General features: G+C 44.7%; 1 protein-coding gene across 2 annotated transcripts; it reads left to right on the top strand.

Moving 5' to 3' along the window:
• The first annotated feature begins 16,647 nt into the window (after positions 1-16,647).
• On the top strand, positions 16,648-25,985 carry LOC143272670 (paired immunoglobulin-like receptor B). 2 transcript variants are annotated; one of them, XM_076568490.1, is made up of 15 exons: positions 16,648-16,769; positions 16,933-16,968; positions 17,147-17,434; positions 17,572-17,877; positions 18,834-19,118; positions 19,234-19,542; positions 19,771-20,067; positions 20,312-20,614; positions 20,912-20,962; positions 22,046-22,162; positions 22,548-22,623; positions 22,701-22,738; positions 22,967-23,030; positions 23,763-23,916; positions 23,995-24,334. In XM_076568490.1, exons 1-15 carry the CDS (start codon positions 16,736-16,738, stop codon positions 24,172-24,174), a joined length of 2,538 nt encoding a protein of 845 aa, XP_076424605.1. In that variant the 5' UTR covers positions 16,648-16,735; the 3' UTR covers positions 24,175-24,334. The 2 variants fall into 2 exon arrangements, with proteins under 2 accessions (XP_076424605.1, XP_076424613.1); XM_076568498.1 differs by lacking the exons at positions 22,046-22,162; positions 22,548-22,623; positions 22,701-22,738; ... (1 more) ...; positions 23,763-23,916; positions 23,995-24,334 and adding exons at positions 21,086-21,098; positions 24,532-25,985 and having other exon boundaries at positions 20,912-20,958.
• The last annotated feature ends 597 nt before the right edge of the window (positions 25,986-26,582 follow it).

The raw sequence follows: 26,582 nt of genomic DNA, 5'->3' as shown, positions 1-26,582 counted from the left end.
AGGTGAAATAGGAAACTAAATAGAAGGGAATGGATTCACAATGAGTACTAGTTTTAATGACATTCCTCTTCAAAGCCGTGAAATGAGAAAATTCATAGGCTTGGTTGCACAGATTCATAATCCCAACCCCAGGGACGCTGATGCAGGAGAATTGCTTTTCTTTTTGGTTATCTTGGCATACCTAGTGAATTTCATGCCAGCCTGTGCTGCAGAGTGAGACATGTTTCACACATTAACCACCAGGATCACACAGTCGAGAATCTCATCAGGATGGGGTTTGCTGCTGTGATCCTCATAATCCTTGGGATTCTTGTCTTTGAGACTTGGGGCAGCCAGAGACAGATGCACAATGCAACTGAGAAGTAATCAGAAAAGAAAGAAGTACATCTTTCAAGATTCCAGAGTCTGAGAAATAAATCTGATGATCCCAAGACTTCTGTAAGAAAATCCAGTTCTTATATTGAGGAACTGTTGTGAGAGAATGTTCAGTGAGCAAACGTGTTTTATGTCTGGGTCCTTTTCTGAGATGTTGAAGGGTCCTTGAATGGAGGAGTGAGAATTGAGAAATAACTTCTAGGAAATATAGAGAGAGGTAAACGCAAAGAAAAATACATAGACACAGAAGATCTTTGCGAGGGCTCTGGGTCAGTACCACAGACTCTTGTGTTTATTATTCACAGCCTTTATATATTCAAAGTAAAGGGGGCAAAGAAACTTCCCCTTTTCAAGGACATCACTATTCAGGGTACAAAGCACAGATGAGTGTAAACATCTCCTTAGCACTCAAGACATCTAGTAGCTATGCCTTAATGGGAAGCATCCTGTAATTAGGCCTTGAAGTATAAGACACCTGGTAACCATGCCTTTGGACAAAGCATCCTATTATACAGCCTTGCAGAGTGGAAAACAAGCTTGGACTCACTGACCTTTAGTCAAGATGGAATAAGGCATCATTGTGGATCTCTGTGGGTCCCTACAGTTTTGGGTGCAGAGGAAGGCATGAGTGTTCTGATAAGTTCCTTCTGCAGCAAATGAATTTACATCACTCCACCAGCTGTAGGCCTTTGCTGACTGAACCAACTCTTTTCTTGATCCATAAAGTGAGGGAATATGCTGTCCCATCTCTCTGGCTTTGGTCCTTGTTTCTATACATATTTTCCTTCCCCCCCCACCTCATGTGTCATTTTCCATTTTAATAAATTGTCACATTCACTATGGCAGAAGCTTCTCTCTGTTAGACTAGAAATAAAGAACGTGCCTCAATAACAAAAATAATAAGTAAATTCAAACCCCCTAATTCAAAGTCACTCTGCCTAAGATGTTCCGAAACACTCTTTGTGACCCTCCACCCTTTCAAGCTTCAACACAGGATCTTCACAGAGTTTCTCTTGAAATATAAAGTCAGTGTTAACACACTGGTAGAATAAGGACTAGCTGGCAGGACAGTGTGGTCAGGACTTTGAAAGTGTTTTCTTAACACAAATTTCTGATTTGTAGAATTTGCGGACCACTATAAATATCCCCACGGGTGTGAGGGTGGGGAGTGTCGCATTAAATTGATGTGTTTTTCATTTCATTTTCCACTGTCTATTTCTCATATATGCAAAAGCAAATGGCTTGCAGATCAATCATCCCACATTCACCTTGCTAGGGCAAGTTACCATACACTGATTCATAATTTCTACATAAACAATTATGGTATCTTCAGACAATGATAGTTGTATTATTTCTCTCTCTCTCTCTCTCTCTCTCTCTCTCTCTCTCTCTCTCTCTCTCTCTCTCATATTTTACCTTCACTTCTGTTTCTGTATTAGCTAAGTCTTCAAATACAAAGCTGAAAATGTGTGAAGAAAGGAGATTCTGTTACCTTCTGCATAATTTAATACAAAATCTGCTTTCTCACAATTAAGTATGATGCTAACTTCAGTATTTTGGTACATTAATTATTCTGATCCTGGAGGTTCTCTGTATCTAATTTCCTGTAAGTGTTCATGATGAATGGCTGTGGGACACTGACAAATGTTAACTATTCATGAAAAACTGTCTCAGTTATGTATGTTTTATTCTAATCTTGTTACTATCACCAGTAAAGTATAGTTCTAAATATTTAATGGGATTTGCATGACTGACTAAATTCTGCTTTTTCAGAAGGTGTTCTTTTCATTTTATAATACATTCTCATGGCTAACAGCAGGATATGGTCTGAAGAAATCATATTTAGTAAATGTTTTCCATGGTGTTAACATCATAGAATACTTAGTAAGGACTCGTGAATATGATGTCACAGATTACTTGCTCTTCAGGACTGTCTCTACAGGTTGCAGGAATGATATTTTTGTAGATTTTGCAGCTGTGTTCATGGGAGGGTTTAGCCTATAATTTATTTCATCTAATTTCTTTGTCTTGATTCACAGTTAGGTGATGTTGGCCTTACAGCATGGCTTGGTTACACAATCCATTTTCTAGACCTGAGTGTGCAAGTAGTTGAAAGGCTGTACTCAATTTCTTCCTCTAACTGAGCAGAGTCTTTTGCTTTGCTTTTGTTTTTTGTTTTTGAGACAAGATCTCTCTATAGAGCCTAGGCTGTACTGGAACTCCCTATGTAGACCTGGTTGGTCTTGAACTTACAGATATCCAACTTCCTCCAACTCAAAAGTGTTGGATTTAAAGAGATTTGCCACTGCAACTAGCAACCGAGCTGACTTCAGGAGACTACGCTTGTCCATACCATCAATACACCACCTCACTCTGTCCTCATGAAAAATGTTACCTGGACCTGTCATTTTTTCATCTGAATCTTGTAGGCACATAGAGGGAGGAGATATGTCCTGGTTCTGAAACATGGTGCCTAGGATGAATCTAGGAATTGATACTCTGATAGTTACTACATTGGAGGTCAATGGAAGGTGTACCAGGAGCTAGGATGCCACGTTACACCACACAGCACAGATGCTTTAAGGTCCTTTCCATTCTGTACACAACACTAGTTTACAAAAAGTCATGCAACGTGGTGAGGGAAACAGGTTGATGATGCACGTGTGAGCAGAATCTATTATATCTGGCTCAGGAAATGAATTGTTGTCCTAACTTCAACCATTACCAATACATAGTAACACTTCAGACAATTCTGCATGAAGCTGTTTGAGGAGGAATGAGCAACACCAAGGTGAACCAGAAGAGAAAGAGTTGGATGTATCCAGTAAAGATTCCCAGTATCTGTGAAATTGCAGACTCCCTTCCTATACCCAACCAGCAATTCAGGGAATGGAATTGAACATGTCAGGAGTCTCAAACTTTGCTTCCATGTGTTGTCCTCTGAGAGGGTAGCATCAGGTTCTGATGTCTCTTAGACTCATTAATCAAGAAAGTGCCCACAGACATGACTAATGTGTAATCTGATCAAAGCACATCCTCAGGTGAGGTTCCCTATTTCACAGGTGACTTTAGTCTACCTCAAGATGAAAAAACTAACCATTGCACTCTCCCACCCTGATTCATATTCTCAGAAATAAAAATCTATATATGAATCCTCCTGTGCCACTGAACTAGTTGATTCTCACACTAACCTTGAAAGACAGGGCACTGCCTCACTGAACCCAAAGAGAGGCGGATATAGATTAATACCATCTTCAGTTCGAAAGTCAGCAAATGATATTCTTGTACCTTTGAGAGCAGCCAGATTATTTGATCCCCTGAGCATTAGTGCTCAGGGCATTGAGACGCTATCTGCAGTGTGATATCAGGAACTGTGGTCCAGATAAAAAAGAAACAGATGGGAAAGAAAGCCAGTGAGGAGGTTTGGAAGAAGAGAAGGGAGTAAGAGGGACTTCCTGTGACAGAAATGAAGAAGTCAGAGGAGAGAGGAAATTACCAGTTACAAACCGCAAGCTCAGGAAAGGAGGAATGCCAGCTTCCCCAGTGAGTCACCCAGGGCTTGTATAACTGTTTCTAAACTTTCTGTCATTATCTGCAATGGCCTTGGTTAATGGTGCAATCTCAGGAGTGAAGAGCCTTATTCAGGTTCTCCATCCTTCCTTTCCCATTCTGATAATAACCTCAAACAGTCCCAAACAGAGCTGCTTTTGTCACTGTCCCTGGGAGATCAGCACAGCCCAAGTGCAGTGAAGACTCAAGACATCTGTCTATGCTCTTGATCCATCCACCTTCTGTAGAACTCCAGTCCCGTGTCATCACTTCATCTGTTCCTATATATGTTCAATACCTCTTCTATCATTCTACTCTAATCCCTACCTTCCTGTATGCTGCATCCTTCCAGAGGGCTCTTCTTTCTATAGTATCACAGAATCCCTTCCCGATGCTCACAGTCAGCACAGGTAATCTATCCCCAACAAACCCATTCTTCCCAAAACACAAATTCAATTGAGGAAACAAGCTGCATTTTACACACACACACACACACACACACACACACAGAGAGAGAGAGAGAGAGAGAGAGAGAGAGAGAGAGAGAGAGAGAGAGAGAGAACAATATGACCCTTCTAGCATTAAAATTCCTGTACCTCTCACACTTGCTTTCTGAGGAAAATAAGAAACTTGGGAATACCACTGCAGCCTCTAAACACTGATGTTGACAAAGAAATGTGCTTATGGTGACCCACTGATTGGGTATATATTAAGGAGCTCAGGTCCTTGTCAGGGGCACACTGGAAAATCACAGCTTTCTACAATGGTGGACACACTGTGTGGATTCAGATTACTACTGGAGACTGGTCACAATTTAGTGCAAATAGGTTCCTTCTACCATCAGTTTTCAATAACAATTGACTCCCTGGAGCAGCAACATATATTCCTTTGCCTAAACATTTGCCTTATTTAAAGATGAAAGCACAGATCATATCCATTGCACAAGGCTAAGATGGAGTCACAGCACTCAGCAAGAGTTCAAGAGTTTCACATTTCACAATGGTTGTGGGTCTTCCTTGATGGCTAAGCACTCCTAAGTGGGTCTTACACTCTGGTCAGGGCTGGACCCCACCCATCTTCAATGCAGCCTCAACCCTTGACTCACTTGACTCCCACTGTTAGAGAGACCTAACTCTCCTTCTATGAAGCTCCCACATGTGTAGAAATCAGCCAGTAACTTACCCATCATTTTCACTTTTGCAAATGTCTATTTCAGTCCAAAGAAGGGACTAGTTGGTGACACCAGTCACTCTCTGTCCTGGGACTGAGTGGATGTAACATGTTCCCAGTGGTTAATAATCACTACATGGGTATTAGGAGGAAAGAGCAATTCTTGCACTAAACAGAGTTCTGGAAGGGTTTGTCTCCACATGAACTGTAGTCATGTGCTCAGTGCATCTCCATGGCTTTACATTCCCTGGAAAAGCAACAGCCTGTATCTTCACAAAAGCATCTTCAAGACCAGGACCATAACTAGTTGTCTTAAGAAGCCAAGTGAACTCTAAATGGACAGGTTGAAGAAATGAGGACACACATGCAGAGATTCTAAGACAGAAGGAGCAACTACCTCTCCAACACTGGAGAGATTTGATCCCCTCAGACCAGGGAAGGAGACACTGGGGTCAGAGTAGGTTCTGATTGTGGGAGCATCTGGACTTACCTTTGCCTTCTCCTGCTTCAGAAAGCCTTGGCAGGAAGATAGCTTGTTCCTGACAAGTATCTCTCCCTCCCATCATGTCTTAAGGTCTTTAAATTTCCAAAACTCTTTTTTAAGAGCCAGTAGTTTCCTTCAGCACCCTCCTGCTTGGGACTCCCCAGAGAGCAGAGCTCATGGGTCTCAAAACATGATCAAATCAGTGGTGGGACTAAATACCTGAGATGATGTGACCAACACACTCAGAGAAACACATTCTGCCCCTGACCAACTCAGCACATAAACCAACCAATCCCTGAGCAGGAAAACCAATCAATCCCTGAGCATGAAACCCAGCCAATCTTTGAACATGGCAATTCCCTTAACAAAGGGGAGCAGAGAAATAACATCTTTCACCAGATCAAAAGCAGAGCTGCTACATGTCCTCGGGTAAACTCCCTTAGCAGAGTGGAGCAGAAAAATAATGTCTCTCCTAGAAGGGAGCAGAACTGCTACATTCCTGTGGGGAAAACATCCCCCACAAGAACAGAGGGGTAAGTGTTCCAGAGAAGCTAGGAAATAACAAGGACCCTGAGGGGGACTTATGGATCACATTGGGAAGGAGAAACAGAGGAGATCTTCATGAATAAACTGGGGATGTGGAGGGGCAATGGAGGGGAGAAGATAAGGGATGAGAACATGAGGGAATGAGATGGTAGCGCCTGGGGACAGACAGAGTGGGAGAGCAACGGAAGAGTTATCTTGATAGAGGGAAATATTATGGGACAAAGGAGAGATCTAGTCCTAGGGAAATTTCCAGGAATCCACAAGGATGACCCCAGATTAGACTACTAGCACCTGGCCTACCCTGGTCAGATTAGTGAATACCCTAACTGTAATCAGAGCCTGCATCCAGTAATTCATGGAAGCAGATGCAGAGATCCACAACCAAGCACCAGGTCAAGCTCTGGGAGTTCAGTTGAAGAGAGGAAGATGGATTATATGAACAAGAGGGGGTGGTGAAGATCATGATGGGGAAATCTACAGAGACAACTGAACCAAGTTCATAGTAACTCACATACTTTAGACTGACAGCTGTGGAACCTGCATGGGACCAGACTAGACCCTCTGCATAGGTAGATAGTTGAACAACTGGGTCTGTGTGAGGGGCCCCTGCCAGTGTCATCAGGATCTATCTCTGGTGCATGAGCTGGCTTTCTGGATCCCATTGCCTATGATCAGACACCTTACTCCCACTTGATGAAGCAGGGAGGAGCTTGATCCTGCCTCAACTGAATATACCAGGCTTAACTGTCCCATCATGGGAAAACTTATTCTTTTGGAGGAGGGTATGAGAGGTGGGTCAGGGGGTGGAATGTGGAGGTAGGAGGAATGAGAAGAGGAATGAGAGGGTGATATGTGGTTTATATATAAAATGAATTAAAAATTTAAAAAACAGAGGTGTAGGTATTGCCTGGATTCTGACATCCATAATACTGTTTCCTTCTAAGATATAGGTATTACCTGGCTTCTGACATCCAGCATAATTTTCCCTTCAGAGCTTAGGTATTACCTGTCTTTCATTGGCCAGGATACCTTTCTCTTTAGAGCGATAGGTATTGCATGGCTTCTGACAGCCAGGATATATTTCTCTTCAGAGCTGTACAACTTAAAGATATAGTCTGGCTTATGTTGGCCAGAATATATTTCCCTTCAGAGCTGGAAAACTTACAGGTATAGCCTGGCTTTTGACAGCAAGGATACCTTTCCCTTCAGAATTGTAAAACTTACAAACATACCTGAGCTGTGTATTTCCTGGGGTTCACTGGGCTTAGACCATATATAGGGACTTCTTGGTAGCCATAACATCTAAACTTCCCACTATACCTGGTTGTCACAGGACCCATATGTAAAAGATCCTAGGACTTCCCAGGAGAGATATATATTGTGAGTCCTTGGTCAAACTGAACCTGTCATGGGCTGGAGAGATGGCTCAGAGGTTAAGAACACTGACTGCTCTCCCAGAGGTCCTGAGATCAATTGCCAGCAACCACATAGTGGCTCACAACCATCTATAATGAGATCTGGTGCCCTCTTCTGGTGTGCAGACATACATACAAACAGAACACTGTATACATAATAAATAAATAAATCTTTTTAAAAAATGAACCTGTCATATCTCTCCCATGAGACACACTGGAGTGCCATGCTCCTTCCTGAGGCAAACACAGAGCTGGACAGGGCTGACAATCTAGCTGACAGGGCTGAAGAAGAATCCTACAAAGAAGAAAGTAGCATGTTACATGTGCTCATAAAGCCTACCTCATCTTAAGAGTTTCCCTATGGGAGGAAAATACCCTTGAGAACAGACCCCTTTCATGAAGTTAGGGTCTTGGTCAGGAAACCTAATGTGTCCTCTTTTCTGTCCCCACCTGACCCGTCCACCAGGCCAGGTTATTCGAGGGTCTCGAGGAGGGACCACCTGGGAATCAATGGGGGGCGAGAGGGAAAGGAGACCAAGCGCGTGAAGAAAGACAGAGTCAGTCTGAGTTGCATCAAGGTCTCGTTTATTGACTGGGTGTTAGAGCTTATAAACAGGGCTTCAGGTAGGGAGGGGAAGCAGGAGGAGTGAGGAGAGGACAAAGAAAATTCCTAAGGGAGGGTCATCAGGAGGTCGCTTTGGTCCCAGGCCCCTGCAGCTAGCTGATTTAGCACAGGCTCCAAGAAGTTTATTTAATCATACATTCCTTGGTTAAGCTAAGAGCCTCCTATTTACACGAGGCTTGATAAATCGTGGAAGGTTACACAACGTTCAAGACACAGCTGTCCGGAGTCGGTCCCCAACACCCACCACAAGATAGGAGGATACACAGAGTGTATGTAACCTTTAGGTGGTGGGATCTCCCTCCTATCACAGGCTGTCCTTTCATCAGCCTCAAAGGAAGAAGAATTGCCTCATTTGGCCAACTGCCTTTGGTTTCCCAAATGCTTCAGCTCAACAAGAATCTAGATTATTATTTGTAGACGGAGGTTCCTGAAGCACAGGCAGTGATCAAACTCATGATGATCCTCCCTCAGCTTCCTCTGTGCCGGGATTATGGGCCAGTGATGAGCTAGCCTTTTCTTACAGAATGAGCTTTTCTGTGGAATATTCTGTATCAGTCTGAATGATTCTCATGTCATGAATGGCCAGTAATTAGCAATTAATGTCCTACTTTCTTCTTGAGAAGTAACTTCCTAGCTGAGAGTGACCTAGGGGTGGCCATTTTCCCTTAGAGCCTCCATGTCAGTCTTCTTCGCTCATTCATCCAGACCATCCTCACAGTGGTGTGGTCCTAATCACAGCCAGACTGCTCCCCAGCTGTTAAGTTGTTTTGAAGACATTACATGAATTTTCCTGGAGACACATAAACACTACATACTCATCCAGATGGGGCATAACTAACAGAAACAATGACACAACTCCACCAAGCCAAGCCTGGTGAAGGAGTTATTTTTGTTTTATAGACATGAAAGGTGAATTAGCATATGTTTAACGTCCACATGACTGAAGAAAAGATTTTCCCCCGGAAACCTTTAACTGCCTATCTGCTATGTGTCCTTAGGGAGAGGTATCATCTCCTGGGATACTACATGAAAGAACACCTTAATGGGCCCATTCTTATATTCATCACCTTTTGGCCATCATAGGGACTAGGAGTTCAAGAAGGCAAGTGTCATCCCTTGCCTGCAGGACAGCATCCCACAGCAGGGGAAAATGCAATTGATGCTTCAGAGCAGATGGAAAGCAGAGAGAGAGAGACAAACCACATGATTTTACAACTCACAGGAGCTTTTACCCTGGAGAGGAGCACAGAGGAGATACACAGGGAGATAGGGAGGGAAATGGGGCTCTTTTCATGGCACTCTGGTTTTATGTTTCCTTTGCCAAGTTGTATCCTGTGGGTCCCGCCTCCACTTCTTATTAACACAAATCATTCCATCTCCTAAGAAGCAACGTTCTCATCCATTCTTGTCTCTTTGGTATGCCATATTTCCCCATAAGATTGAATACCCTTGGTTGTCTATTTTTTCAATTATTCTCATCTTCTATGTCTATGTATTTATTTATCTGCTTGATTGTACCAAAATGTTGCTCCTCTGTACCACACTATAGCTCAGTTGATTATGTTTGCATCCACGGACTCCTTGTTATGATCCGGCAGTACACAAATCCAGTGTCGGGCTCATGTCTATAATCTAAGCATTCAGATGATAGCGGCAGGACAAACATTTGTACCACACAGTGTGTGCATTTACTATCAGCCTGGGACATATCAGACCATGTCCAAGAACAGACAAGTGAATGAACAAACAATCAGACACCTATACTGTACAGGTAATCCCTAACTTTTCCTCATATCCACTTCTAAGGACACATGCTCATGCTCTTTCAGACACAGCAGCACCAAAGCCCTTGCATCTTATTCATCCTTGTGTCTGGTCATTCACAGTATCACACATAGTGTTTCTTTCCTAATTATTCACAGATACTTGTTTTCTCTGATGTGATGAGATAACCTTGTGAGTCAGTCATACTTTCACTCAGGAGTCTAAAGTTTCATATCTAATTTATCATATATCTTAACCAAGGAAAATTATAGCTATCTAGTTTTAATTACATCAAAGACCTCAGAAGAATATAATATTAACTAAGTAAACAGTAAGTGCAGTGTAAGCAACTTTCAAAAATCTAGAATGACAGAGACAGCTGGCTGCCTGGACAGTCACCTAAAGTTCTTCTGCAATATTGGGACATCCATTTTCAGCCCATAGGCCTAGAGACTCAGACATTTTTTTACTCTGTGTCCTATAGAATGTCTGGTAGTTTCTTCTGCCCAAGCGGGCACCTGAAGGACCATCGACTTGAAAAGTTCAATGGTCACCTTCCTCTGGGTCCTGCATTTCCAGTTGGTACAACATTTTGTCAAGCAGTCCAGGCAAGACTATTTTGGCTATTTTTGCCAAGAAGAAGATAAATTCCATATGGAGTGTCTTCGACACCCATCATCTTCCTTGAAGTAATTGGTCCTGGCAGAAGCAGACATGTCTCATTGTCCAAAAAATTCTAAGTTTATAAAACATTTTAAAGCTGGGCATGGTGGCACATGCCTTTAATTTCAGCACTTGGGAGACAGAGGCAGGTGGATCTATGTGAGTTAGAGGCCAGCCAGGTCTACAGAGTGAGATACAGGACAGGCTCCAAAGCTACATATTCTGTAGGTCTTTGAATTTTTTGAAGATTACCTACCTAATTTAAATATATATACATTTTATGTATATATATGTGTGTATATGTGTATATATACGCATATATGTATATACATATGTGTGTATGCATATATGTATATACACATATATATGTATATGTATAAACATGACTGTAAGTTTGACTATCATAGAAGACTAATTATTAATCTGTATTTCTTAATTATCCATTACAATTTAAATGAGTTACATAAACATAATACCTTAAATGAGAGTAGAAATAGAAATATACATACAGTATAACAAAATTAACTTTAAATTTGTATCAACAAACTAAAATCTATAGCAATGTAAAACATTTTAAACAATTTGCTCTTTAAAAGTAGGTTCAGCAATCCACCCTTTTATCCTATCATATCTACACCTTATACTTCCATATCAGAAGGGACTGTAACCCTCCAGTGTTGGTCACAGTAGTCGTGGAAGATTCATGCTGTCAAAGGGAGGGGAACACATCATGAGTACTCTTGCACCCTAAACCCACCCCTAGTTCACAGACACACAGCATGTTCATCCTGGGCCAACAAATGTTGACCCACGAGAGCTCATGCAGGTGTTCCACTTACTACAAGAATAAAATCACAGGTGTGGTCAATGCCCAGCAACACCCTGCAGCTTCTGGTCATAGGTGAAGAAGTCCCAACCCTGTTCCCGTGATTTCAAGACCTTAAGGTCTTTTCTTTTCTTTGTGTTTGTCTATTTTTTCAATATCCTTTTTTTATTTAAAAGTTTTCTTTCATTTTACATACCATTCACAGTTCCCCCTCCCACCCTTCTCCTGCTCACCCCACAAATTTCACCTAACCTTCTCCCCTGCATCCAATCCTCAGAGAGGGTAAGGCCTCCCATGGGGAGTCAACAAAGTATGGCATATCAAGTTAAGGCAGGACCAAGTCCCTCCCCACTGTATCAAGCCTGATCAAAGTATCCCTCCATAGGGAATGGGCTCCAAAAAGCCAGTTCATGCACTAGGGATAAATCCTGGTCCCATTGCCAGTGGCCACACCAACTGCTCAAGCCACACAACTGTCATGCACACTGAAGTTCTTTTCAATAGCTGTGTACTGAGAACCATAGATGGTGTGTCACTGAATGGAGCTGAGCTCTCCATTGTGGAGTGTGAGATAAGGGGAGACCTGCATCAGAGGATGGGAGGGGGCAAATGTAGGGTAAAAATGAACCTACTGCCCATCCTCCAAAGAAGCATATCCAGGAATTCAAATAGTGGCCAAGACAGGCTCTGTTCTAGGCTACTTAAGAGACTTATGTCCAGTGTCTCCCTGATGACCAAAGATGGAGAACTGATACCCATTATTCTCTGGACAAAATCTTAGACTGGATTCTCTCGAAATGACTTCCTGTTGGGCTCTGTGAGGAGCTGGGGGGCACAGAGATCATTCTCTCTCTGCCCCCAGTGAGCTGCTGAACATTCTATCCTAGAAGATGAGTCCAGCGGGTATTGTCAGAAGTCTGCACTTGACACACAAGGAGCCACTGCAGGATTCCAGATGGTGATAAACCTAATAAATGTTCAGACTGGAGATTTGGATGTGCTGGCTCTTTGGTTCCTGAATCCTGGACGCTGGAGGTACACCAAGAGGAGTTTTCTGGAGAATACCGCTGGACTGAGCTACACATTTCCCAGACCCTATACCTTTACTTGTAAGTTACTGTACAAAATAAACCTCCCTTTTAACTATGCAGAGTTAGTTGCCTTAATACTACAACCAATACAAACAAACATACAACCATAGAGCAAAACACTAGATACAGTGTGACTGTATAGAGTCAAACAAACACAGAGCCTGCACTCAAGATCCAACCATTCAAATTCTGCCCAATACTGAGGTGGAATCAAGACAGAGACTCTCCTGCATTCCACCATGAGCTGATTGTGAAAAGCAACAGGAATCATCCTCAGCTGGGCGCACTGTGATGGACACACATCTTTACAGGACTCACCCAGCAGAGTCTATCTGGCTATTGGTCAGTAATTGTGGTCCATGTGGAGTGCTGTGGATGGAAGCCATGGGGCAAGGTTGGAGAAGAATCATGACCCTACATTCCGGAAAGTTCATATCCACCAGCAAACATGATGCCTGTGCTTGAACTCTATATTTATTCTATCTGTGTCAGAGAGGACAGATGAGATGCCAGGTGTATCTATCAGTCATCTGAGGCAAGTTCACCATGCGGAGCTCATCTCACCAAGACAAGTGTGGATGTTCAGTTTCTTGCAAGTCAGTGGAAGAAACAAGGTCACACCAGGATGAATTTTATATTTTGCCACAGCAGGGAACCACCTTCTGGTGAACTGACTGACTTTTGATTTGCAAAAGGCTTTTATTGTTGTACAACTGACAAGTCAATTTTCCCAAACCAAAACTTTTATCTGAAGCTTCCCAGAGAAGACAAATGCCAAAGCAATTCTCAGGCCCAGGATGTCTATTTTCTGAATCCTACTACAACCAAGTCATGCATAGGTTTGAACCTCTCAGGAAGAACTCAGATAAGATTTACATACTTCAAACAGAGGTTATCCAACACAAAAGATAACAATCACAAATTGCAGAGCAAAGCCCAGGTGCTAACACTCCAGATTACAAGTCAGATGCAAATGCTCTGTGGGAACTTCTGCTACACAACCAGAAGAGGGCAGCATGTCTTCTCACTGACAGTGATGCCTTTTGGGAGGTAATTATGAGTGAACTCACAGCACTCAGTGAAAACCTGACTGGTTCAAATGGCATGTCCCATCACTTCTTCTCAGGTCAGGAAAAACAGCAGCCCATGAAATCAATAGGAAAGAGACATTCTAGCCATGTGACATGCTGGATATTGACAACTCACAGGGATGCAAAGACACGGAGGCTGGGAGAGGAATGTCCCCTTAGAAATGGATGTGATGAAATACTTGGGACATATCCACAGTATGGGAGCTTTATACTAAATATATATTCACTATTTCTTTGAATATAATTACATGCATAAAATGTATTTGATCATGTTTACCACATACACTAGATGATATTTTTCTTTCCTTTTATGAGAGAGAGCCTGATATAGCCCAGGCTGATCCCAACACATTGCATAGTAAGAATGTCCTTAAACTCCCAATACTCTTAGCTCTGCCTACTGAATGATTAGTAAAAGACTTGAGCCACAACATCAGGTTTATGCAGTACTGTGAATCAAAACCTGACATCTAAGAATTTCACACAAGTACTTTACCCACTGAGCACTTTTCTGGTGTACTAAAGGGCATACACAGACAGACATACAGGACGGTAATTATTCATATTGACATTGATACAGAGAGGAAATTAAGGATGTTTTGGGGCTCAGCAACAAAAGGGGGAAATCTTCACTGACCTCTGTACAATTCTCCATGTGACAAACAGGAAATGTTTGTGCCATAAACCCATCTTAAATAATGCTAAGTTAGAGAATTTTCCCCATGTGACACACTCCTGGCATGGGATCATTACTGAAGAGGAGGCTGAAAATTTTTACAGCCAACATATGGTGGATGATGACAAACTTTTCTGGACACTGCAGAATAGTCGAACATTTGAGACCACAGTGGTTGTGATGACATCTACAAGCCCCATGCAAGCTCAATGCAGAACAAATCCAGTATGGTGATGGGAGATGGGTAAAGAGCCCACCCATAGATGAAGAGCTATTGGCATGTGATATCTACTGGGAGAGGCAGAATCAGTTTCTTTAATGGTGTGGCCCTGGGAATTATGCCCAAGAATATGGGAAGCACAAATTGAGCTGCATGGAAGAAAATAGACAGGTGTGTAAGGAAAGTCAGTGGATTTTCAACAACTAGAAGGTCACAGAAGGAATCAAAAGAAAAAATCAGTCAGGGCAGCGGTGGTGCACACCTTTATTCCCCATACTTGGGAGATCTCTATGAGTTCGAGGCCAGCCTGGTCTACAGAGCATGATCTAGGACAGGCACCAATGCTACACAGAGAAACCCTGTCTCAAAAAACCAAAAAAAAAAGGAAGAAAGAAAAGCAGGTCAGTGAAAAGGAACCAGCCAGGGAGGGTGAGGGAGAATGGAGGGGTGGGAAGGTGGATTCCATCAAAACACAATACATCCTGACATCGCTGCTCACCTGGTGCGCTTGGCTTCGCCCTCGTGGGCACGTGTCCAGCTGATTGGACATTTTTAAACAATTAAGATCTTAAGACCTTGGCCAGGTTTGGTGGCCCACACCTTTAATCCAAACACTTGGAAGCAGAAGCAGGAGGATTTATTTCTGTTAGTTCCAACCCAGCGTGGCCTACATAACCAGTTCCAGGACTGCCAGAGCTCCACAGAGAGAGCCTTTTCAAAATCTACAACAAGAATAATTAAGTGCATAAAAGTAAGAAAATGATAACAAATGAAAAAAATTAAAGTAAGATCAGAAATTTACCATTACAGGATAAAGTGAGTGTAGGTCAGGGGTCGAGTATGTTCTTAGAATACTGGAGGCCTGCCATCAATCCCTGGCACCAAAAGGAAAGGGAAATAAGATATTTTTACTGAGCTCTCTTTCTCTTGAATTAGGTCACCAAACAGACACAAATATGCTGATATTTGGCAAAGCCCTGAAGTGTAAGACCATCACCCTCCAGGCTTAGCCCGATGACTTCATATAGAATATCAAGGCTGAGGTCCAAGACAAGGAAGGCATCCCACCTGACCAGCAGCAGCTGGTGTTAGCTGCCAGCAGATAGAACACAGCTGCACCCTGGCCAACACCAAGGTCCAGAAAGAGTCCTACTGTTCATTGGTGCTGTGCCTGCGTGGTGGCCTCATAGAGCCATTCCTTTGCCAATTTCTCCAGAAACACAACTGTGAAAAAGCCATGTACTGCTGCCCATAAGTGCTGCCCACACCTGCACCCCTGTGTGGTCAAATTCCTCAAGAAGAAGGGTAGCCACACAAACAACCTGTGCCCCAAGAAAGTCAAATGACGCTGGGACCTTGTTTGGCCTAGGACTCCTGGGACACAATGAATATTTTTTGCTTGCAGGAGAAGGACTAAGGAAAGTGATGCTAAGATTGGGCTAGTGACATGGACCAGTGTATGAGTGCTGCTGCCAACCTTCAGCCCTGACTCTGATCCACATTATGCAAAGAGAACAGTGCCTTCTGTAGGTGTCCTCTGACCGCCATGCATGTGCTGTGACACATGCGAATATACACACATGAAGAAAAAAGTCAGTGTAATTTATTATTATTATGAAATAAGTGTGATTTAATGAAACAAGTGTAAATAAACAGGTGTAATTTAAAGTTGTAATGGAAAGTACACACAGCAAAAAAGAACAAACAACAAAAACTAGTGGTGCACATTTGTAACCCAGCACTTGAGACTATGAGGAAGAAGATTATGAATTTTATTCCATGCAAAGGACACAGCAAGACCCTTCACACAAACCTTTGAACATTTCAAATACTAAAAAGTATTTCACATTAAAAAAATGAAATAAAGATAGCCCATATCTAAATTTGTGTTTCATGTGTGTAATAGACATACATGTGTTTTTATGTATAATATTTATACAGTTCCATCCAGGTGGAACTGACAAAGATTAGGACAGATGAGACAGACACTGACGAGAATATGGAAATGTCATCGATGAAAAAACTGACTAAAGTCTACTACCTGAACTAGCCACAGCCTTGGACAAGTCAGAGCCTGGGGCCTGAGGAGGGCACTTCCCCTTCCTGTGGGGCTGCTCCAGTACAACCATGTCATGGGGAGTGTCCAGACTCCAGAGACCACACCCTGTGTCTCCTGTCCCTCCAGACAGTCTCTGTAGCTCTGCCCATGAGCAAAGTTGCAGCCTCCAGGAGGAGATGCCATGACCTTCACCTTCACAGCCCTGCTCTGTCTCGGTGAGATGTGGAGATGGGGAGGGGGTACTGTGGTCTAGGATTGATGCTGCCCCACAGTCCAGCACTTGTCCATCAGGAAACCCCAGGGTCTCAGGAGGTTCTGCAGAGGGGAGGACCTGCTCAAGCTTCAGGGACAAACCTCTCACAGGGAACTCTCTTCCAGGACTGACTCTGGGCCTGGGGAGCCCAGTGCTGGCAGGTGAGTGAGTGTCTGCAGCTGTCCTGACCTTCACTTCTCATCATTCCTGCAGCCATGCCTGGGCAGTGAGGATGGAGCACAACACATGTGTGCTGCCCCTGGGGATGGCTGGAGGTTTGGGGATGTGCCTGAAATCTGAGGTGGCTGTCCTTGGTCATAGCTGCTCATTTTCTTGCAGGGGCCCTCCCTAAGCCTATCCTCAGAGCACAACCAGCCTCTGTAGTCTCTCAATATACTACCGTAATCTTCTTGTGTGAGGGGACCACAGGAGCCAAAGAGTACATACTCTATAAAGAGGGATACGAGATTCTACGGAGCACAGAGATTCCACAGAGTCCTAGGAACAAGGCTGAATTCTCAATCTCAAAAATTGACCACAATCATGCAGGGCGATATAGCTGTCAATATCGGACCCGTGATGGATGGTGGTCAGAGTACAGTGACTCCCTGGAGCTGGTGGTGACAGGTGAGAGAACACATAGGGTCCAGAGACTCAGGCTTGACTGTAAAGAAGTGGGTCTGTTCACAAGAATGCCCCCACCTCATATCATAGGAGATAATGAGACCTTGAGAACATTTAACTGATTCCTCCTTCTCTCCTAGGAGCCTACAGTAAACCCAGCCTGTCAGCCAAGCCCAGCCCTGTGGTGACTGAAGGAGGGACTGTCACCCTCCAGTGTGTCTCAGGGCAGAGATATCACAGGTTCATTCTGACGAAGGAAGGACTTCAGAAGCTCTCCTGGACAAGGAACTCACAGTATAACTACTCTACTGGACAGTTCGAGGCCCTGCTCTCTGTGGGCCCTGTGACCTCCAGACAAAGGTGGACATTCAGATGCTACAGCTTTCACAGGAACAGCCCACAGGTGTGGTCAGAACCTAGTGACCCCCTGGAGCTCCTGGTCTCAGGTGAGGAACCCAGCCTTTCCACAGAATGATGTTGAAATGATACAGATGCTCAAGGAGTCCTTGGTGTGTGGTGTGTGTGAGGGGCCAGGGCTCCTGAGCCCATTCAAAAAGAGCATGGTAGAGAGTGGGACACAAGAAACAGAATCCAAGGCAGAGAGTGACTGCAAAGCCCAGGAGGTCCAGGACAGAGATGAATCCTTATGGGGCCTTCTGTTACTCTGGATCAGCTCATTTGCCATCCACAACAGCTCGGGGAACCCCACAGAAGAGAGGGAGGAAGGGTTGTAGGAGACAGAGCACTCAGGACATCAGGAGAACATGGACCACACAATCAACTAAGCAGGGATAATAAGGACTCACAGAGACTAAAACAGCAAGCACAGAGCCTGCATGGGTCTGCCCTAGGGCTTCTGCACACATGCTGTGGTTGTTTACCTTGGGTTCTTTCTTGTTTTGTTTTATTTTGTTTTTTAGAGTTTCACTGTGTAGCTCTGGCTGTCCTGGAACTCACTTGTAGACCAGGCTGGCCTTGAACTCACAGAGTTCTGTGGCATCTGCCTATGGAGTATTGGGGTTAAAGACCTGCACCACCACTGCCTGGCTAGCTCTGGGTTTTTGTTAAACCCATAACAATGGAAGTGGGGAACTCTCTGACTCTTTGGCCTGCACGTGGGATATTTTTCCTCCTCCTGGGTTCCCTTGTCCAGTCTAAAATGAGGGTGTGTGACTAGTCTTATTGCATGTTTGTCATGCCATGTTCAGATAATATCACTGGGAAACTTGATCTTTTCTGAAAGGAAACAGAGTAGTGGATCTAGGGGAGAAAGGAGGTGGGAGGCTGCTGTCAGAATACATTGTATGAATTCATTTAAAAGAAAAAAGTGCCATCTGCAAGTGTGACTTTATCTGTGCCACTTTCAGACAGACCCACCTTCTTCTATGCAATTTTCTTCCAGGGACCCTCCAGAAACCCACCATCAAGGCTGAGCCAGGCTCTGTGGTTTCTCTCAGAAGTGTTGTGACCATCAGGTGTCAGGGGAGCCTGGATGCAGAAATATGTTTTCTGCATAAAGAGGGAAGCCAAAAACCCTGGGGCACACAGACCCCAGAGAAGCCTGAGAACAAGGCCAAGTTCTCCATCCCTTCTGTGACACAGCAACATGGGGGACAATATCGCTGTTACTGTTACAGCTCAGCTGGCTGGTCAGAGCCCAGTGACACCCTGGAGATTGTGGTGACAGGTGAGGGTCTCAGGACCAGGCTCTGCTCTCAAGAGTATTCCCCTCCCACAGCCTAGCCCTGGATAGCATTCTGGATGTGTGAGCCCATGAAACATTCTGACTCCTTCTCTCCTAGGAATCTACGACCACAATAAACCCAGCCTGTCAGTCCTGCCCAGCCCTGTGGTGACTTTAGGAAGGAATATGACCTTCCAGTGTGTCTCATGGGAGGGATATGAGAAGTTCATTCTCACCAAGGACGACCAGAAGTTCCTCAGCTCCATGAACTCACAGCATATATACCGTATTAGGCAGTGGCAAGCCTTGTTCTCTACAGATCATGTAACACAAGACCACAACGGGACATTCACATGTTATGGTTACTACAACCATGCTCCACACTGGTGGTCAGTACCCAGTGAGCCCCTGGAAATACACACCTCAGGTGAGTCAGCCTCACCACTGACCAATGTTTTTTGACACCCTAAGCCCTTTGCCATGGACCTCTCCCACAGGGTAGTTGCGGGTAGACAGTGGTAGAGGAAGAGCCTGGTGGCTGAGCCAGAGCCCCACTCCTGGGGAGAAGCAGTGACGTGTGCAGGGCAGGAAGGGAGGGGATCAGTGTTTGGTAAAAACCAGCTCCTCAATCACTAGCCTGACACCTTCCCTCTAGGTCTGTCCAAGAAGCCGTCCTTGCTGACTCACCAAGGCCAGATCCTGGACCCTGGGAAGAGCCTCACCCTGCAGTGTTGCTCTGACATCAACTATGACAGATTTGTTCTGTACAAATTGGGGGGAGCTGACTTCACCCAGCATCGAGTCCAGTGGACCCAGAGTGGCCTCTCCTTGGCCAACTTCACACTGGGCCCCGTGAGCAGCTCTACTGGAGGACAATACAGATGCTATGGTGCACACAACCTCTCCTCTGCGTGGTCAGCCTCCAGTGACCCCCTGGATATCCTGATCACAGGTGAGGGGATAAATAGATTCCCTCAGGTACCTAACCTGTGCATGGGTTCTCATGAGGGAGTTAAGGAGGTGATGACTGGGATGAAGGACAGGGATCTTATTCAGAAACAGATGCAGAGGCAGGAGAACAGGAAAGGGCCTAAGTCAGAGAAAAGAGACAGAGTCCCAGGTGCTCAGGGCAGACCCAGGTGAGGTGTCAGCTCAGAACAATAGAGGCAGCCTCTCATCATCCCTCTTCTCCTTAGGACAGCTTCTCTTCAGTCCTTCCCTCTCAGTGACGCCTAACTCCACAGTACACTCTGGAGACAACGTGACCGTGCTGTGTCAGTCATCAGACCAGGTGGACACTTTCATTCTGTCCAAGGAGGGAGCAGCCCAACAACCCCAGCGACTAAAATCAAAGTCTGAAGCTTGGAACTTCCAGGCAGAATTCTCCATGAGTGCTGTGACCCCTGATCTCTCGGGCACCTACAGGTGCTATGGATCTCAAGACTCATCTCCCTACCTGCTGACACAAGCCAGTGACCCTGTGGAGCTCACTGTCTCAGGTAAGGTAACCCTGAACTCTCAGGATGACTTACAATTCAAACCCTAGGAGATCCCTTGACTTGGGTGGGATTAAGGGGACAATAGGAAGGTTAGTCAGAAGGCACTTTCCCTGACAGAGAAGTGGATGCCAGCAGCGGTCTTTCTCGTAATGTCCACTCCATCCTCTATTGCAATCTAGATTTGAGTCATACAGCATGAGCATCTTGGAGAGGTTACAGGATACAGATAAGACAGTAAGCAGAGACAGATCCCTAGGTTGGCATCTAACCCTCACCCCCTCTTGTTCTGTTTCCTAGGACCCATTGGAACCTCAACCCCACCACCCTCAAAGTCCATGCCAACAGCTGGTGAGTATGAGGCACCTCAGTGCAGGGAGTATCCACCATCCCCAGGCTGCCTGGCATCTCTTAGTCCACTGAAGTCCTCATTTCTCTGTCACCTTAGCTTGTGAGTGCAGGAGGCAAACAGAGATCCCAACAGAGACCACAGAGACCCAGGACTTAGGGGTTTGGATACAGAAAGGTGGTGTCCAGAAAGTTCTGGCTTAGTCTGAAGGATGGAGCAGGTGGATGAGGTGGAGAGCAGGGATCCCAGACATTCGCCTCCTCATCCTGCCTCTAAGGCCCTGAGAACAAACCTCTCTCACCTGCATGGTGTCAGGTCCCAGGAAGATAATAAGGGCTCTGTTGGAAATTGGGGCCCAGATGGGCAATAGCTAGTTATAGGCTCCATACAGCTGCTTCAGGAGATGCTGACTTGGACCAGCCTTTCCCTTTCTGGATTTGGCTGAGTAAAAAGGGGAGAAGCCTGGCCCACATGTCTAAATTTCTTTCAGGGCTGGCCTTGGCTATGACCTCTCCTGACAGAGGAGTCCCCCAGAACCTGCTTCTGCAGTGGGTCTGTCCCACAGTGGTGGGGACATGTGCAAGGGTGGGGCAGAGGGCCAGGGCAGGCCATTCAGACTCCTCCCCTCCAGTCAGGAGGCTCAGCTCAGGTGGAGAGGAAAGAGCTGTAAGTAAGAATCCCTGGGTTCAATTCCCAGCTCTGCCACTTCCAGTCAGGTGATCTGAGGCAGGTGAACTGTGGGGTAGAAAAAAAAAAGACAATTCCTCCTTACATAAGATTGTGAGGTGGGCTGGAGAGATGGCTCAGAGGTTAAGAGCACTGACTGCTCTTCCAGAGATCCTGAGTTCAATTCCCAGCAACCACATGGTGCCTCACAACCATCTGTAATGAGATCTGGTGCCCTCTTCTGAACTGCAGTCATACATGCTGTATACATAATAAATAAATAAATCTTTAAAAAATTAAAAAAAAAAGATTGTGAGGAGGGGAGATGATGAGTGCAAAGACCCAGCATGCGTCTGTCACACAGTAGGTGCTCTGTTCAGCAGCAATGTTGCCCTCTCATGACATCATTTGTTTCTCAGGACTGGAAGGGTACCTGAAGGCTCTGGTCGGAGTCTCTGTGGCCTTCCTCCTGTTCCTCTTCATCCTCATCTTCCTCCTTCTCCGACGAAGGCATCAGGGAAAATTAAGGAAGGATGGTGAGTAGGGTGTGGGTGACCTGGGTCTCAGGTTCCCCTGTGAACAGCCAAGCAGGGAATCAGGACACCAGCCCCAGAGAAACCCCAAACTCACAAGAACCCTCAAAGAAACACTCTCAGATCTCAGATTATAAAGAACATGATATCAGAACTTGTGCAATGTCAGATGTTCTGTGAGTTTCACCATGTCCTGGGACATTTGCTCACTCACCCATGGTGTAAAGGTCCCTTCCTTCCTTCCTTCCTTTCTTCCTTCCTTCCTTCCTTCCTTCCTTCCTTCCTTTCTTCCTTCCTTCCTTCCTTCCTTCCTTCCTTCCTTCCACTTCCTTCCTTCCCTGTACATGCCTGGGGGAGGGGGAGGCTGAGACTCTTCTCTCTCTTACAGCCCAGAAAGATACGGAATTGCAACTTCCTAGAGGAGCTGTAGAGCCAGTATTCAGAGACAGAGTCTCTGAAAAGAGGTAACTCATGACCAGAGACATAGACCCCACCTTCCTGACACACCTCACTGACAACTGACATCTTCTTGTCTCTCCAGATCCAATCCAGCTGCTGCCACCCAGGAAGAAAGCCTTTGTGAGATAAAGAGGGTCCTGGGGAGGGAGATGTCTGAGGACTCAGCATTGCAGGGGTGGTGGAGAGGCTCTGGGGTCTTTGCTATTTGGGTCTGAACTTCTCACTATAGACCCTGGATATCACAACACTCCCTGATTCTCTGTCCACGCCTGGGACAATACAGAAAAGTAAGGGTCAGAGTCATCCCTAGACTCTGGTCAGGAGACATTCTGTTTGTTCTTCTGACAGACGCTTCAGTGGAGGACACACAGCTTGAGGATGGTGCCAACCTGGAAATTTGGGTGAGTTTTCTGTCCCTATCTGCAGTGCTAAGACTTAGGGCCCACTTTAGGCCAGAGAGCCTTTTTTGTTCTCCTTCTCTTGGCCCTCAGAAGCAACCACAGCTGACCCTTCCCTCTCTTCTGCAAGAACAACCTGCCTCACTCTCTCCTGGTTTCCCGGGATCATGTGTCTCATCGATCCTGTCCCCTTTCTGGCTCCTTGGCATCTATCTTATTGTCTTCTGAGGGGCAGCCTGGAAGGGAAAGCCCACAGAAACATCTAAGGGACTAGCAGCTATAGGCAGGAACTAAAGGGACCTGGGCAGAAACATGTGGGGTTCTGCATTGTGTGTGTAGATGTTTTACAAGCATGTTTGTCTCTGCAACACATGCCTGCATGGTGCTCCCAGGGGCCAGAAGAGAATGCCATATACCCTGGAATGAGAGTTACATATGAATGTAGGTTGCCTTGTGGGTTCGGGGAACCAAACCTCGATCCTCTGCAGTAGTAGTCAATGCTCTTAACCACAGAGCCATCTCTCCAGCCCCCAAAAATGTGTTTTCATGAATATGAACTGTGTGGGTACAGCCAAGACAGAATGTATGATAAAAAGTCAGAAATGTACGAAGGAAGCCCAAGAAGATCCTATCAGGGATGCTGTCTTCTAAATGGGTCACTCTGGCTATGCTGTGGAAAACTGGCCAGAGATACCCAGGGGAACAGGGAGACACTGTCTGTCCCTCACTACTTCCCTGCTTCAAAGACCAGCTGAGGAAGACCCCCAGGGAGAGACATATGCCCAGGTGAAAGGCTCCAGGCTCAGGAGGGCAGGAGCTGTCCTACCTTCTGTCATGTCAGGAGAAGTCCTGGACACCAAAGATGGACAGGCAGAAGATGACAGAGAGATGGACAGTCAGGTGAGTCCTGTCCTCCCCAGGACTTCAGTATCCCCCAAGCCAAGCATAACCTTCCTCTCACTCTCTCTTCCACTCCAGGCTGCTGAATCCGAGGAGCCCCAGGATGTGACCTATGCCCAGCTGTGCACCAGGTCACTTAGACAGGGGACAGCTGCACCTCCTCCCTCCCAGGCAGGGGAGGCCCCAGAGGAGTCCACTGTATATGCTGCTCTGGCAGTCACTCAACAGGGCTCTGTTCCCAGTAACAAGGAGCAATGACACTCTCCCTCCTGGGAGACCTAACTGACACATCCAAGGGGTTCTGTGGACTGGTGAGAACCTTATTGCATTTTAACTAACATCATACATTTTGGAAATAAAGCAGATTTCTCAATAATCAAGTGAAATGAGAAACTAAATAGAAGGGAATGGATTCACACTGAGTACTAGTTTTAATGACATTGCTTTTCAAAGCCATGAAATAAGAAAATTTATAGGCTTGGTTGCATAGATTCATAATCCCAACCCCAGGGACGCTGATGTAAGAGAATTGTTTTGTTTTTGGTTATCTTGGCATATCTAGTGAATTTCATGCCAGCCTGTGCTGCAGAGTGAGACATGTTTCACACATTAACCACCAGGATCACACAGTGGAGAATCTCATCAGGATGGGGTTTGCTGCTGTGATCCTCATAATCCTTGGGATTCTTGTCTTTGAGACTTGGGGCAGCCAGAGACAGATGCACCATGCAACTGAGAAGTAATCAGAAAAGAAAGAAGTACATCTCTCAAGATTCCAGAGTCTGAGAAATAAATCTGATGATCCCAAGACTTCTGTAAGAAAATCCAGTTCTTATATTGAGGAACTGTTGTGAGAGAATGTTCAGTGAGCAAACGTGTTTTATGTCTGGGTCCTTTTCTGAGATGTTGAAGGGTCCTTGAATGGAGGAGTGAGAATTGAGAAATAACAGCTAGGAAATATAGAGAGAGGTAAACGCAAAGAAAAATACATAGACACAGAAGATCTTTGGGAGGGCTCTGGGTCAGTACCACAGACTCTTGTGTTTATTATTCACAGCCTTTATATATTCAAAGTAAAGGGGGAAAAGAAACTTCCCCTTTTCAAGGACATCACTATTCAGGGTACAAAGCACAGATGAGTGTAAGCATCTCCTTAGCACTCAAGACATCTAGTAGCTATGCCTTAATGCAAAGCATCCTGTAATTAGGCCTTGAAGTATAAGACACCTGGTAACCATGCCTTTGGACAGAGTGGAAAACAAGCTTGGACTCACTGATCTTTAGTCAAGATGGAATAAGGCATCATTGTGGATCTCTGTGGGCCCCTACAGTTTTGGGTGCAGAGGAAGGCTTGAGTGTTCTGATAAGTTCCTTCTGCAGCAAATGAATTTACATCACTCCAGCAGCTGTAGGCCTTTGCTGACTGAACCAACTCTTTTCTTGATCCATAAAGTGAGCGGATATGCTGTCCCATCTCTCTGGCTTTGGTCCTTGTTTCTATACATATTTTCCTTCCCCATACCTCATGTGTCATTTTCCATTTTAATAAATTGTCACATTCACCATGGAAGAAGCTTCTCTCTGTTAGACTAGAAATAAAGAACGTGCCTCAATAACCAAAATAATAAGTAAATTCAGAGCCCGTAATTCAAAGTCACTCTGCCTATGATGTCCCGAAATTCCCTTTGTGACCCTCCACCCTTTCCGGCTTCAACACAGGTTCTTCACAGAGTTTCTCTTGAAATATAAAGCCAGTGTTAACACACTGGTAGAGTAAGGACTAGCTAGCAGGACAGTATGGGCAGGACTTTGAAAGTGTTTTCGTAACACAAATTTCTGATTTGTAGAATTTGCTGACCACTATAAATATCACCACAGGTGTGAGGGTGGGGAGTATCGCATTAAATTGATGTGTTTTTCATTTCATTTTCCACTGTCTATTTCTCATATATGCAAAAGCCATTGGCTTGCAGATCAATCATCCCACATTCACCTTGCTAGGGAAAGTTACCATACAATGATTCATAATTTCTACATAAACAATTATGTTATCTTCAGACAATGATAGTTGTATTCTCTCTCTCTCTCTCTCTCTCTCTCTCTCTCTCTCTCTCTCTCTCTCTCTCTCTCTCATGTTTTACCTACACTTCTGTTTCTGTATTAGCTAAGTCTTCAAATACAAAGCTGAAAATGTGTGAAGAAAGGAGATTCTGTTACCTTCTGCATGATTTAATACAAAATCTGCTTTCTCACAATTAAATATGATGCTAACTTCAGTATTTTGGTACATTGATTATTCTGATCCTGAAGGTTCTCTGTATCTAATTTCCTGTGAGTGTTCATGATGAATGGCTGTGGGACACTGACAAATGTTAACTATTCATGAAAAACTGTCTCAGTTATGTGTTTTATTTTAATCTTGTTACTATCATCAATAAAGTATAGTTCTAAATATTTAATAGGATTTGCATGACTGACTAAATTCTGCTCTTTCAGAAGGTGTTCTTGTCATTTTATAATACATTCTCATGGCTAACAGCAGGATATGGTCTGAAGAAATCATATTTAGTACATGTTTTTCATGGTGTTAACACCATAGAATACTTAGTAAGGACTCGTGAATATGATGTCACAGATTACTTGCCCTTCAGAACTGTCTCTACAGT

Source organism: Peromyscus maniculatus, chromosome 1 (assembly GCF_049852395.1).
Source record: "Peromyscus maniculatus bairdii isolate BWxNUB_F1_BW_parent chromosome 1, HU_Pman_BW_mat_3.1, whole genome shotgun sequence".
Taxonomy (NCBI): Eukaryota; Metazoa; Chordata; class Mammalia; order Rodentia; family Cricetidae; genus Peromyscus; species Peromyscus maniculatus.
The sequence above is the reverse complement of the archived record's forward strand: the minus strand, read 5'-3'. Positions and strand labels throughout refer to the sequence as shown.